The sequence below is a fragment of the Vanessa tameamea genome, chromosome 12 (assembly GCF_037043105.1).
Source record: "Vanessa tameamea isolate UH-Manoa-2023 chromosome 12, ilVanTame1 primary haplotype, whole genome shotgun sequence".
Lineage (NCBI taxonomy): Eukaryota > Metazoa > Arthropoda > Insecta > Lepidoptera > Nymphalidae > Vanessa > Vanessa tameamea.
This window is the reverse complement of record NC_087320.1, coordinates 5,921,525-5,937,228: the sequence shown is the minus strand read 5'-3', so window position 1 is coordinate 5,937,228 and position 15,704 is coordinate 5,921,525. Positions and strand designations below refer to the sequence as shown.

At 31.2% G+C, this 15,704-nt stretch overlaps 1 protein-coding gene across 1 annotated transcript in view; it reads right to left on the bottom strand.

Moving 5' to 3' along the window:
- Positions 1–1,743, bottom strand: part of LOC113392983 (tachykinin-like peptides receptor 86C) — a 41,736-nt gene extending 39,993 nt beyond the window's left edge. The window contains exon 1 of the mRNA XM_026629640.2: positions 1,420–1,743. Coding sequence (XP_026485425.2) covers positions 1,420–1,559 — 140 coding nt within the window. The 5' untranslated portion in view covers positions 1,560–1,743. The remainder of the gene's footprint in view (positions 1–1,419) is intronic.
- Positions 1,744–15,704: the final 13,961 nt, after the last annotated feature.

The window sequence follows — 15,704 nt, the reverse complement described above, 5'->3', positions numbered from 1 at the left end:
AACGTTTTCGAAAAATAGAGGAGAAAAAGATACAAAGTGAGTGAGCCAGTGTAACTGTAGACACAAGGGACATAACATCTTAACTCCCAAGCTTAGTGGCGCATTGGTGTCACGTAAAGAATGAATAGCATTCTTTACAGTTCTATTGTCTATGGGCGGTGACGGCTACTATCAGGTAATCCGTTTGTCTAACTATAAAATAAAATAAAAACCTTATTCACAATATTTCGATCACAAATATTGAAGTTGAATCCAATTGAATTGAATTTGGCAACAATCTCGATATTACATAGATAGTAAGAAATTGTAAATCGTATTTTAAACGTCAATATAGTAAAATCGTATGTTAGTACTAGCGAACACTGGTGCCGTCTTAATGATGCAATTGATGTGGTATGCACAAACGTATAAATTAGTAAGATATTACAGTTGGCGGAAACTAATGATAAACAAACTTAAAGTGAACCGGCTTGATGATATAGTAGCTAGCTTATAAGGTCAGATCCCAAGGTGCTAGGTTCGATCTACCGTGCCTCGCAAAGCTGGTATAGCTTCATCAGAACTGTATCCGGTCGTATCGAGTGCTGGATCGAATTGGATTTACTTATAATATATATAACTAAAATACTATAGAATAACTACATTTAATTTCAAAAATAAAGCAATAAATTATAATTAACAAATGCAGTGATAAATAGAGAATAGCCGCCGTGACTGAATTCGGCTAGAAGGACATCACACATCATATAATTTACATCCCAAATAATTAACGTGGATGTCCCGCTGAACCCTTCGATTTAAATGAAAATATTTTAATCGCTATTTGACAGAAACTCATTAAGTAGTAGTAAAGGTAAATTTTGGCAAGCCGAGCTGAAAATATTTTGAATACTAGTCCAATACTATATTTGAAATTATGAAATCAAAGTTGTAAACGTACTAATTCAATCGAAATTATTTTAGTCATTTATTCTACAGAAGCCAAGTCTAACGTCTTTTACTATAACGTTCAAGGGTAAACAATGTTTTTTTGCTATATTGTCCGTTAATTTCTGAGCAAAATTAAACTAAACACCATTGACGTTTTTATTCTTAAGACTTCATAAAGGAGTTTCTGTTGTTTTACACGTACCCCTAATAAATAGTTTAATCGTTAAGTGCTATAATACTTAGATAGGCAGACAAAATAGCAAATATATTTTTAAATATTAATTAAATACATAATTCGAATTTAATTATTTACGTTAATTCTGCATGCGAAGTGTTATCTTCAGAACTTCACATAATGAATGTGAACTATGCTTTAATTAATGTCGTACAAACGCCTACGCATTATCACCTGAATGCATTTGTTAGAGAATTAAACTATTTGTATATGTTTTGATACTATGACTGATTATATTTTCAGTTAATACTTACTTCAAATTCATGTCCTCAAGAATTTGATTTGGCAACAAGTCCAGTATTTGAGAGACATTCAGCGTATCCCAAGATAAATCAGAGCCCAAGGCCTGCTGCGTGCAGTTAATAAAATTCTGTATCTCCACCTCCGTACCCATCGCAACACTGATTCACTTCACTAACACTTTGAAAAAACTAGTTAAAACATACGTGTTAATTTAAAATGTTTCGACGTTTTTCACGAAAATAACTCGTCTTAGGAACATCACAACCGATGTTATCAATAACATGATAAAACTGCTTAGTTCATAGTTTATAGTAAAGTCACTAAACACTTATTTCGATTTTGAAGTGAGTTTCACTCTTGTAAAATATTAGAGTATTTATGTATTATTAATTTATTATTAAGAATAGTGTAACTATTAGGTATAGGTATTAATATGAGAAAATAAAAAATCCTGCATTGCCCCGTGGAACGTAGCGTGATATTAAATCACCTTTATGTAAACAATGAACTACATATACTTCATTAAGGATTGGACAATCAAATACAAATACCTTCCTCAAATCCGATCGGTAGTGTTAAAGAACAGCACGTTCAAAAAAAAAACAACAAACTCTCAAACTTTAGTATATTATTATCAACATAACAGACTCATACGATTGATAGTTATTTATTAAAATATCAAATAAATATATTATCTAATATTTTAAGTCAATTAAGGTATCATTAATATGGCATAGTTTCATTAAGTTGTGGTTTATTTAACATTTTAAATTGCTAATTAGAATTTTGTTAAAATTGCATGTCATCAAAATCAAATTTGAATATAGTTTGATGCAGATAGAATCAAGTCTGGAATGATACTTAGTTCGAATATAATATTACGAAGCCCGCATGAACTTTAGTCCATACAAATACCGAGTACCGACTACAGGACCGCATATATGTAAATTTCATGAACTAGGAACTACCCAAACTTAAAGGAATTATTTACTGTAATTATTTCATTCAATGAAATACCAACATAAATAAATATGAATTTAGCAACACCTTGTTGTTAGAAATAGAAAGTAACTGGATTAGGATAAATATTATATGTCATACTCCTGTTACGGTTATAATATATGTTTATATATAGACACTATTTGCTTGACCGTTCCAGTCTCAATATTTACCAATACTGTTTGATATATTTATTGGCAAAGGTTATTATAGACTTTAAAACAGGACTCAATTATAAAGTTTACTGGCAAGTAAACGCTGAACGTCCAATATAAATTATAAAATACTGGAAAGTTTGAGAGCACTCACAGGAACCACCGGTCCAATTTCAATAATAACTTTTTCTATTATAGAGCGTTTGTTGAGGGAGGTTATAAGTAATGATTGTATACGTAACATTATGCTTCGAATGTTAGGAGTGGAGCAGTAACCACAAACATTAACTAATTTAACAAATTGTATGAAACAACATGTACGAGTATATCCCAAATTAAAGGCTAGTAACTGCTATTAAGTTGTAACTTGGTTCGAAATCGAAGTAAAGTTGACGGCAAATTACAAAACAATAACAGTAGCTCTTCTTAGTAGGAAGAATTATTATATATTTATATAAACAAACCTTAAACTACACTTAGTGCGTTTTTATTATTTGCAAGTTAATACGAGTATCTACCAAGAAAACCCAGATGTATATTTCTTTATAAAAGCAGTTGTTGGAAATATTCGAAGAAATAAAATATCCATATTTATTTTTTACATAAAATAATAATAAAAGTCTGATGTATGTGGTTTGATATATTTGTTACAATAAAATCTATTTTCAATGAGGTTACACCTGAATAACCTCGAAAGTAACCGTTTCACGATCCGTTCTACCCATCACAGTGAAAAATGTTTTCTGGGAACATTCTTCCGAAAACCTACTCTTGGTCGTAATAAAAAGGAAATGTTTATAAGAAAAGTAACAATGAAAAATCCTTTCCCTCAAATTATTTTAAGATTTAATTACTACACATATAACTTTTTACAGCATACTTTTTCTCTTACTTTGTCATTAAATAAATTTGTTGAAATTGATTTTATTTGAAATAGTTAATGTAAAAGAAAACTATTTTAATTTTAATCATAAAGGAACAGTTATCAAATGCGTAATATTTTTGTTCACATGTATATTTATTTTAAAACTTGAAGTAGGAGCCTTTCAAGTTGATAGTGAGAACGTAACGTTTATTATCTGTTTATTACACCACGTACTTTAACGCCTTTTTTGATATATCTTAAAAAACATGTTTAATGAACCGCTGGAACGGTAAGAATTCAGTAATAAATCCAAACATCCCGGCACGCGCGTAATTTCTGCGTAAATCGAATGCGTTGTTAATTAACTAAATAACATACGGCAATTAGTTCCATATTTTATTATTGTTACCATTTTTCATTAATATTTCATCAATTTTAAATACGTTGATGAATCTTTTCTTTTATGTAATCACAATAATGAAGAAGCACTAATTTGTTTATGTATGACGCGAGTTGTTATATATTTAGTATATTGACCTTTTTTTGCGTGACAAATTGTAATATACGTAAACGTAACATCATTATGGACACATGATAAACTCTATACCGATTTTTTTTTTTTGTATTTTACAAAAAAAAATTAAACCTATTCATTATCGTTTGTTTTATTCAACATAATTAATTAAATTTGGGTCATAGTTGTCAACTTTCACTCAAAATTAACTGCTCCTTTTAAATTTTTACTTGGATACTAATTGACATAATTGCCTGATCTTAAACAAACAACAATATTTAAATCAAACGAATAAAAGCTTTGCTGATTTCTTTCTTTGCTGTAAACTTTATTGTTAGGTATATAACGAATGGTTAAAATAAACTGAAAATATAATAAACATCTTTATTTAGCTATAAACTGATTGCTTGTTTTATAAGCATATTAAAACTTTACACAACACAGCCATTACCTTTATTTATCTAAGTTTTGAAATACGTAATAAAAGTTTTGTTTAAATTTTACTACACAATTTCAAGATATTTTATCGTTTTCATTGATTTTTTTCATTAATTGTTGACTTTATTTAAAGTCACTTTCAAGTATTTTAGGCCGCTTTGTCACTGCACGTCGTCACGGGACAACGCTCCGAACTCGACTGAACTCGAGTATAGCCACCCTTATCTAAAATAATACTATTGAGAAAATATTTATCACCTCAAAAGACAAAAGCTTCTCATTACAGAACTCATTGCATACTAACGGTCAAAAAACCTCTATTTACGTTCTTCGTCTTTATTTTTTCGCTTGTTTAAGTATCAAAGACAAGAGACGATAGAATTTTTGGTAAAAGGAAATTTGATATTTTTTTAAGCCTTCTATATTAATGAGCGTAGAACCAAAAATAATATTTCATGGATCTCGGGTACTTTAAACAAGCTAACTTCTCGAGTAACCTATCAAAATATAGCCGCGATATGAACTCCTTAAAAAAATCTTATTTAAACTAACTTTTAACTTAATTTAAACTTATGATTTAACTTAATTATATTTTTATTAATAATTATATATTGACAAGTATTATAATGAAATAAGTATCATATCTTATTAATTTCTTCACTTATAATAAATACATCAAAAAGACTGGACCATTTTTTTTATTTACAGAGAATATTCAAAATTAATACGTTATTTATTTGATAAGGATTAATACTGTATAACAAATAAACTAACTTTATCGTTTATATTTTTTATGTCCAAAAATGTGACTTTTATAAACTGTCGTGGACTGTAGAAATTTTGGAGATCCACTAATCTTTCGTACAAAGTTTTCATGTATCTGGTACAGTTTTTGCAGGGCTTGCTTGGCAAATGTCCGGACCCACAACTTTGTCTTCAACTACTTTATATACAATATACATATAAGCTTATTACGTATCTGTCGCGAAGCTTTTTTTATGAAATAAGAGGAAAGCGCGCTGGAAACTTACCTGATAGAAAGTAACTACCATTTACCTTAATTGTGTAATGGCTATCATAACCTGAAAATGTAAATTTTTGCTCGAATGCAGAAAAAAAAATACAAGTAATGATAAAGTTCTCTTCATAATATTTTATTTTCCTTCTTTAAAGTAAAATAAATGAGTAACCTTAGAGAAGTCTAATTTAATTCATAAAGCGAAATGGTTTCGCCTTTTCTATTTAAAGAGGTAAAATGACAGTAATCTCTATTTCATAAGCGCCGTCACGATTTAATATCTGCATAAACATAAAATAAAGCCGAAATGAGCCAATGGATGGAGTACGCGGATCTGTAACCAAAGACGAGATCTTCGGGCTTACAAATACACCAGACTGCTAATTTTCATACATATAAATTTATATTAAACATGTTTTTTTTATGATATAGATAGGCGGACGAACGACAAATGGTCCACCTGATGGTAAGTTGTCACCACCGCCCATAGACAATGGCGCTACAAGAAATATTAACCATTACTTACATCGCTAATGCGCCACCAACCTTGAAAACTACGATGTTATGAGCCCGTAGTCTACAGGTACAAGCGACATAACATCTTCAACCATCATCAGCCAGTGTAACTACAGGCTGTAGTTACACTGGTTCACTCATCCTTTAAGCCAAAACACAACAATACTGAGTACTGCTGTTTGGTGGTAGAATAGTAAAATAGTAAAGCCCTACCACCACTAGTATGATATAGTATGTAGACAGGTAAATTGGCTACCAATGGGCACGTTACCAGTACTAGAGGAAATATTAACAATTTCTGATATCACCGATGCGCCCCCAACCTTGGAAACTGAGATGGTATGTCCCATGTTCCTGTAGTTACAGCGGCTCACTTACCCTTCATAACGGAGCACAGCGACATTAAGTATTGCTGTTTCGCGGTACTATGCACAGAACCTTATTACCAAGCAATATACGTCATTAATGTATTTAATTAATCTCATGCTCAATGGAAAAGAAAAATTCCATTAAAAACCTACGCGTGTCGGATGCAATTCAATGTGTATCCACTAATATACGAGCACACTGGATCTGCGAGCAATTCTCTTCGGGTAGAGAAGAGGCCATCTCCTGTGCAGTGAAATTTTTACAGACTTACTTTGTACACGTATTAAAACTATATGGATTTCCACAAATGCACGGACGTACAATTTTAACTTATTATACGTATCACGTAATGCAAGTGATGAATTGATCTCGTTTTAAAGGACAATGACCTATATATGGCAATGATATATTCTTGATTGAATAACTAGCGGCGTCCCTTTGCTCCGTGCGTACTGGTTAAATAAAATATATTTGCTGAATTGTCTGTCCCCTAAGATATAAAATAACAATTACATATACTTTTTATTTTAACCATAGATAATATAAATAGGAAGTAATTGTAATTATAGATTCAAATCTAAATTAAAAATATAATTATACATATATATAACCGCCTTCCGATTCCCGAAGCCAAAATTAAGTATGCGCTACTTTCACCAGTAGAGACAATAAAAGAATTGAAATCTTTTAGATTTTTTTTTGCATTTCCCCTCTAAGCCTTGGAGTAAACATTGTTCAACTGAAAACAACGCTTCGACATTTTGCGCTGCGACTCCCGCCCGTAAAACAATTTCCTCGACATGAGACGGAATATATATATATATTACATGATATCTTTATTTTATTTTAATTAACATAAACATAACATAATCAGCCTGTAAATTTCCCACTGCTGGGCTAAGGCCTCCTCTCCCGTTGAGGAGAAGGTATGGAGCATATTCCACCACGCTGCTCCAATGCGGAATTTTTAATTAGTCATATTTTTTTAAATATCACTTATAACTATCTATACTCAAATAACAAAGTTAAGGAGTTTTTGTGTTTGTTTTAATGCTTTAATATTTTGACAGATTTTTAAAGCTTAAATCAAATCTTGCTGCGTTTATAGAATGGGCGATACAAGATACAACGTGGGTCGCAGCGTGATATTATACAGCAAGCTCCGACTACGACCCACGCGCAATGCGGGTGAACCACGAGATATGTATTATTAATTGTGTTTATAAAATGATTTACATTTTTAGAGATTCAAAGATATATTTAAACTTTAAAGAGCTCTGGTACATTCAGATACCAAAGATATTTTTTTTTTACTTTAAATACTATTTAAGAACTGAAATTTATAGATACTAAGTATTTGTACAATACGCGTATTAGTAGTTCTCCGACCTAACATAAAGCTCTCTGTCTTGAAGTCCGCACATTAAAAAAATCACGTAGCAATAATAAACGACTATTTAAGTAACAATAATTGTATAATATTTGTATTTGCATATCTTTTATGAATATAACTAATTTCTGACGGTCCATAACCAAAGCATAACTATATTAATAAATTAGAAGACTTTTTATTTTTCGAATTACCTATGTGAAAAACTTGAACCAATTGAAATATTACTTTTACTAGAAATAACAGTACGTTTCGGAGAAGGTTGGAAGACAACTTCTATCGATGGTTTTGCTTGTAGTTATATAAATTGACAGGTTCGAAAACCGTAATAACAACATTCTATCAAAGCACCTCAGCAAATAGATATATAATTATGTACATCAGAGCCGAGATAGCCCAATGGTTAGAACGCATACATCCTAACCGACGATGAACCCGCAGTTCAAACCCAGGCAAGCACCACTGATTTTCATGTGCTTAATTTGTGTTTATAATTCATCACGAGCTCAGCGGTGAAAAAAAACATCGTGAGGAAACCTGCATGTGTCTAATTTCAACGAAATTCTGCCACATGTAAATCCACCAAACCGCATTGGAGCAGCGTGGTGGAATATGCTGCTAACCTTCTCCTCAAAGGGAGGCACTGGGAAATTTACAGGCAGTAACTATTATGTACATTATTAATATATGAATATACTGTAATATAGTCTTTATAAGACTATATTGTTATTTGACTTTATGTTTGATAGTTATCGAAATTAGCGATCTATAGCAAAGGCGCGCAGATTGACACTATTTTCTTCTATTAAATTCGTTTTACTTTGCAATAATGTTTGTAATTCTCGTTGCAGCGTCAGATTCACATGAATGAATGAATGAATGGATGAATGAATAGGTTAAGGTAAATGAATAAGAATATGATGTGACTAGTTTCCAAACACACCTTGTTATCGCCCGTTCTTGAGGGAGGAGACAGGTGTCAGCTACTCTTTGTTATTTTCTTTACCGTAGACAATGTGACGGCAAAAGTTCATGATGATCAGTTGAATTGTGCATAGAAAGTATGTATCATCAATGACGTCACAAATTAGTAAATTTAATTTGAAGTTGTTGCCGTAACGTAGCCAATCAAAAAAAATTTATACATAAAATTTATATTTACCTTTAAAGTTAATAAAATGGAAACGTCAAAAAGAATTCCCTTGTGTAAAATGTCGTCCCTATTATAAAATTGCAATGTCCTTCTACTTGTTCTCCGTGAGTGGCTATCGACAGGTTGTGGCTATCGACAGGTTGTCATTATGAATATAACGACAGTCAAGCTGAACTACTAATTGCTTATTTTTTTGTAAATAAATTCCCTTGCTGCAGTTTGTAATCCAATTCGTTTTATCCTATGTTCCAGAGTTCGACATTCGTTGAGAGATTTTTGTAATGCTATTAATCATGATTTAGGTATTTTTCTGTTTGTTCTGAGCAGGTATCCGAAGAAAGTGATGTTGTTTACAAGCTTTTATTAAGTTTCACCTGTCACGGTGTCTGAAATTAAATCTTTCGATTTAAATTTGACCCTCTTCCATTATCCTACAGATCTATAATTTTACATTATGGTTTAGTTCAGATGACAGTACATTTTTATGGTAAACTAAACCCATCATTTTGTTTTATTATAAAAAACATATATAATCTCACTTGTCGCGAGGTTCTCGTGTCTAATTTTTCCTTTTTAAATATTTTCTGCTTAGAATTGGCATGTGAAGATATAATATTATATATTATCGTGACAGCATAAAAATGCGGCTTATATAAATAATTTTTTTTTTAACCATTAAAACACATTTTTCTATAAGTAATCTGTAACGGTTATGTTAAAGTAGAGGAACATTTCCACTCATACAACGCTACTATTTTTTTTAAACCGTGTTCGTTACAAAATCCGTAAAAAAAACAAAGTTCATTAAAAACTCCGTTATTTCTGATCGTAAAAACTTACTTCGTTAGAACGAGGAGAGGCGTGTGTATTCAGTTTAACAAATGCCGAGAATAGAATATCACTGACAATATGTAATATACCGTGTTAATTACAAAAAGCCCTAAGTAATTATGCAAATAATAGAAGTATTTACGTTTTCATAATAGAGCTTTAGAAAAGATAAGGCTATTCAAACAAGCGAATATTTTTATAGTATATGATGGGACAGGTTTTTCAGGCAGTTATTCAGAGTCCCGAGTATAACGCGATACGACTTCCGTACAAAGGGAGAATGATAAAACTACGGACGAAAATAAAACCTCCTAGATAAAGATGAATTGTGTCAATTTATTTCAAGAGGAAATAAGTACCAAAATAAGATGTCCTTTGTTTTATTCTTCGTGGATTTATAACACTTTTTTAAAAGATGAGGCAATAAACCGGGTTGTTAAAAGTTGTAGTTGGTATATAATGTAAGCCATTCACCGTACTTGGTGCTAAAACATAATATTTATGTTACCGTACATTTCGAGCATTGTTTCAATATTTCCAAAAATATGGTCCGAATTGTAAAGCATAATCGTTAATTTTTAATAATATAAAAGCATCAAGTTACTTATTTTAATAAGTATTAGTACTGTGTAAGAGAAAAATTTAACCATATTTATTGTAATTTTTTCCCTATTTTGATTTTCCCCAATAAATATATAATTATATATTTAACGACTAATACGTGGCTGGTAGATGAATTGCAGTTCACTCAAATGTCTTGTACTTAGAGCATAGTCGGTAGGTAGTCTTCAGCCATGGCAAACGGGAAACGCATCACTGGAGATTCTCTAATTAAGAATGTGGACCATTCAAGTAACTCTGTCTCCCTTCGTGAAGACGGCGAGGTTATAGACTCTTTCGATTTATGAGACTATTATAGTTTGGAAGAACATGGCAGAGTTGGATTGGACGAGGCCTGACTGTATTGAGACAATTTTATCTCATACCCTAAGAAAGGAACAGCCCGTAAGCTCGGCATTGAGACAAATCTCTTCCATGTTTTTAATTCAAATAAGCGAATAAACGAAATCTTACAATTTTGTTACTATGTTTTCTGGTACCCAGCATCTCAACGATGTATAGTCTGTGGGATATAGAGTTCCAGGAAGTGAACGTAAATTGTATATCCTATTATTGCTTTTTTCCATAAAGGGTTAACTTTGCCTTGCTTATCACGTAAATATTGTTATGGTTATGCAGTAATCGTGTTTGTCCCTCCCCCCTTCTACGTGGTTCAATTAGAAATTTAAGAAGATTACTATTTACAAATAAACACACATTAAGCATTACAATGTCAATATTTTAGAGGGTACTGTGCTAAATCCGTATCAACGTGTGCTTTTTTCAAGTACGCGTCATAAATCTTCAATTGACAGAATTATAGTCAATCATAAATGTAGAGCTACCTCCGTTTCGTTAACACCTAATTAATCAGTCAATTGGCCTAATATTATTATTTTACAAAAGATTCTGTTTTATTAGTCGGCTATGTTGTGTTAACAAAGTACTAATTAGATTTATAATAATATCTTAGAGTTTAGATAAAACCATTTATTTATGCTCGGAAAGAAAAAGGACTGGGCAGTTTCAAATAAGCCTATCTTTTACTATTTATAAAAAGCAACGGCCAGACCTTTGCTTTTTATAAATAAATATTCAAATAAGCAACTACTCAACACGTAGTAAATTTTAATAAATTAATAGTCTTATTAATATTATATAAAATGCTCATAAATTAAACCACAATAACCACAGATTATAAAGAACTTTATTGTTAACACAGCTAATACAATAATAATTTATTAAATAATTATTGTTTGTACGGTTTTAAGATACGGTTCTTGGCATTATTAATATTTAATTGAAAAATTACGATTCTTAGAACCTTTTTTAGAACCTCGAATAATATTCAATTAAGTTTCTATTTCTTAAAATCCATGAATAAATATGAAATATAATATTTAACCACTCGATCTATGAAAGTATTCGTAATATTATTAATGTTTACTTGGTATTCGTGTGACACTTCACACGAATACCAAGTAAATATAGCTAGCAACAAGCTAACAAGCTACAGTTTAATGATATACCTAGTAGGTATAACATTGACTGACATAACGGAAATGAGAGCCCACACTTCCTGATCAATTTGTCACACAATATCAAAATACATAACATCGACGTTTTTTGGAAATAGAAATTACCATTTACGCTTTGCAATTTTTTCATTCATACGCTCGGGTATATTTCTCCAGAATGATAACTCTTAGAACCGAAATAATCCCTAGCGGTGTACACTGTACAGCCATGATTTCTATTCAGATTCTTCACTTATGTACAAGTACATTTATTTCCCATATTCACTTTATATTTGTTTTTACTCGAAATCCTTTCATTTCACTTATTTTAGTTAATGCCAATGATTTATAATATAGCTTGACACTGCTGCTGCTTTGTTTTCAATAACTAAAATAGATCTGATCTGACCATAGTACTCGTCCGATATCTTATATCTAACCTGACCACTTTATACAAATTATTATTTAAGTATGAACGTTGCCTTTATAAACATTCAACTCTAAAAATTCCTATATCCATAATTTTTTGACGGAATATGTCATTTGATTACATCATTATTCGAACGCAACGATTGTAATTAAACATACATTTATTGTTCTTTAGCTTCAATTGTCAAAGAAAATAATTACATTGAAATATTCAACATTTTAGTACTTTTCGTCTTATACTATAGTATGCATACATAAACACAAAACAAAAATGAAAAATAAAATTGTACGGTGTGTAGATATATAACATTTAATATCCGAGAAATGGTTTCAATTGATTGAGAACTCGGAAACAATTACGCACAGTTTTGCAGAATAAATCTTGTGCTTGTTTCTATGTCTGTTATTTCCGCAAATACATGGCACTGGGGGTGTGAGGTTTCCAAGCGGCATATTAATCGGTAACATCTAATCAAACAAGGTCACGTACGTATCTCCAAACGTATATCCACCTATTAAGGGGTGCTGAGAAATAGATATAATAGACATAATAGACATAGTTCTCATAGGTTACAGATATTTAGTAGGGATATCTGTTATATAACAATTGTAATACTCGTAGACTTGAAATTTACCTATTATGCATATATTACAGTATGGTTCTTATATATATTTCTATTAGATATTACATGTTCCCATGCGTTATTCTACATCTTTTGCGATTCCTAACTATTTACTATTTTCATTTGAGTTTGTCCATTGGTTTACGATAAAAGTGATTTTTTAATGGATTGATCGACGCCAGTCGCCACGACTTACCATAAATTGACCCATTTGCCCTTGCATTTTACGCAGTAAAACTTTTATATCTGTGTCAAATTTAAACAATTCCGTCGAGAAAGTGACAACAATGAATTAATTCAGTATTTAATGAATAATATAATAAAGTCTATAAATAAATAATGTGACGTTGACGGTATAGTGTCAAAAAAGAACCACCAAATAATCTTTTCTCGTACCGCTAAACAGCGCTACTTAATAAAGATGTTTTTCAGCTTAAAAAACGACACGTAACTTCTCAGTTGGTTCCCTTATAGCGCCAATGTCTGCGCTAAAGGGCGGTGGGGATTACTAACCATCCGGTAGTCTATTTGCCCATCCAACTAATTATTATAATAAAAATAAGTATTTTATTGGGGACATCAATCTATGTTTAATTAATAAGTATATCCTGATAATAACAAGAATAACAAACATAGCTGAATAAACCGTCAAACACCAAAATTTCATCATATAGTTTTCTGTCATGTTCTTTAATCATTAAATGAATCATTGGGTCAATTAATACCGTAAAAGCCACAAGCGGTCCCCAAAAGAACATAAAACTGCTACATATTTTATGGATTAGCCATGAGTAAGTGAACCAACCGATAGCATCTGCTTCAAAGACAAATTACTGTACTAAACTCTAAACATTTTAACATCACCAACGTCGATTCCTCGCAAAAAATGGTACTAAATAAAAAAAAAAAATTCTAACCAAAAGCCAAGATAGCCGAAAAGATCGAAAATGTGTAGATTAACGGAAGATTTCAGCGGATTCAAAACCGGGCAAGCACCACTAAATTTACGAATGGTGAATCTGTGTTAATAACTCATGCTCGTCGTTGAATGAAAATATTATATGGACACCATAACCACTTCCCATTTTGGATGACGTTAAATGTATGTATCACCAATCTGCATTAGACCAGCCTGGGGGAGTAAACTCCCACCCACCTCGTCAAGTAGAGAAGAGGTCGTGCTCAGCATTTACAGGTTGTTACTTTTTTATCACATTAACGTCGGTACCTAAATTTATTTTCGGCCTTACGAAGCGACAATTGAATAAGCTATTTACATTGTATTGCAAACGGTTCGATGAAAATATAATAAAATGTATATAACATTTATAAAATACATTTTGTGAAATGACTTATAAATACTCGAGTTCGTTAAATGTTTAATCAAAAGAGTACGCAGGTCGAATTTCTTTGAGATCAATTATCCTACGTTTTTGGTCCTAAGTATCCCTGGAATGAAAAAAAAAATTACATATTAACAATACGACAACTCCTATTAGTCAGATAAAAACATTTTTAATCAGATTATAAGTGACGTAACATTTTTTAAAACAAGCTTTTATGTATACGAATAAAATACATTTCATTTAATTTGATTAGATTTTATTAAGTCATCATGCAAGATTTGATCTAAACAAACAAATATACAAGTTAAATAAAAACTTTTAAAAGTATAGACATAAAAAATCACAAATCCGAACGTAGTAAAAAGCATGCTGTTCCCTTGGGATGCATTTTGTGATTTTGAGATTCGTATACCCTCCAAACTTGCACTTTAGAAGAAGTTATAGAAAAAAATATATCTCTTATTTATCTATTTACCTTAGCCCAACTGAAGGACAGTTACTTTTTTACCCTTAAAAAAAATATTGACCAGTAAATATGAGCTGTGTACGTCTAAAAATACATAATCTAAATCAAAATTAGAGTAAAAATATATCTTCGGTTATATAGCTATATAATTATTTCGCTAAATGTTTCGCTTTGTTTATTTGTATTTTACACTAACACAATAACTATTGTTGTGTGACTGGCACTAATCGAAAACAACTAATGATGATGTAATTATTTTATCTTATTACAAATAACATAAATTGATAAAACTTCGACTTATATTTTAGGTTACAAATCCGAAATAGATTTTTTTATTGATGATTATATTAACTTTTAAAGACGTCAATTATATCGAAACGTCATTAAAACGGACCAAGATGCCCCAGCGCTGGAAACAGGCAAGTGCCTAAAGTATTAATAGTCTATTAATTGTATGCACCATTCCATAAAGTTCGTTTGCGATACTGTAAGATTTTTTTTTAAGTTGATATATTGGGTGTATGTCTCAACAGTGCATATACGAAACCAGAACTGTTCTAGCTCGTTATTAAATTATCAAAAGCGTGAGACATTCATATTTTTTACTCGCAATACAATGCTTATTTACATTAGTAACTAAAATGGTTACCTATTTTAAAGGAACGGAATATTCAAATTTCCATTTATCATCGCTCTCCGACGTAATTATTATCGCTGACATTCAGTAATAGCCGTTGCACCTGCGGCGACTACTAAAGCCTACCCTTGATGAAAATAATTCAAACCTGATTTTGGTGAAATTGCGATAACAATGTAAAAATAGGTAGGTATTTTATACCGTTTTAAACCGTCCCGTTTAAATGAAAGATACAGTTTCTCAAACTTTCCTTAACCTCCTCACCCTATTACAATTTTGCAGTCTAATCAACGTTTTTTTTCTTTCTTGCTATTTTGGTTGGAATTGGAAAATTATTAATCGGGCGAAATATAAATGCCATTAATTGCCAAATTAACTGCCATCGGCTAACTAAACCGAGCGACGTTCAATTATGTGTGAGAAAAATGTA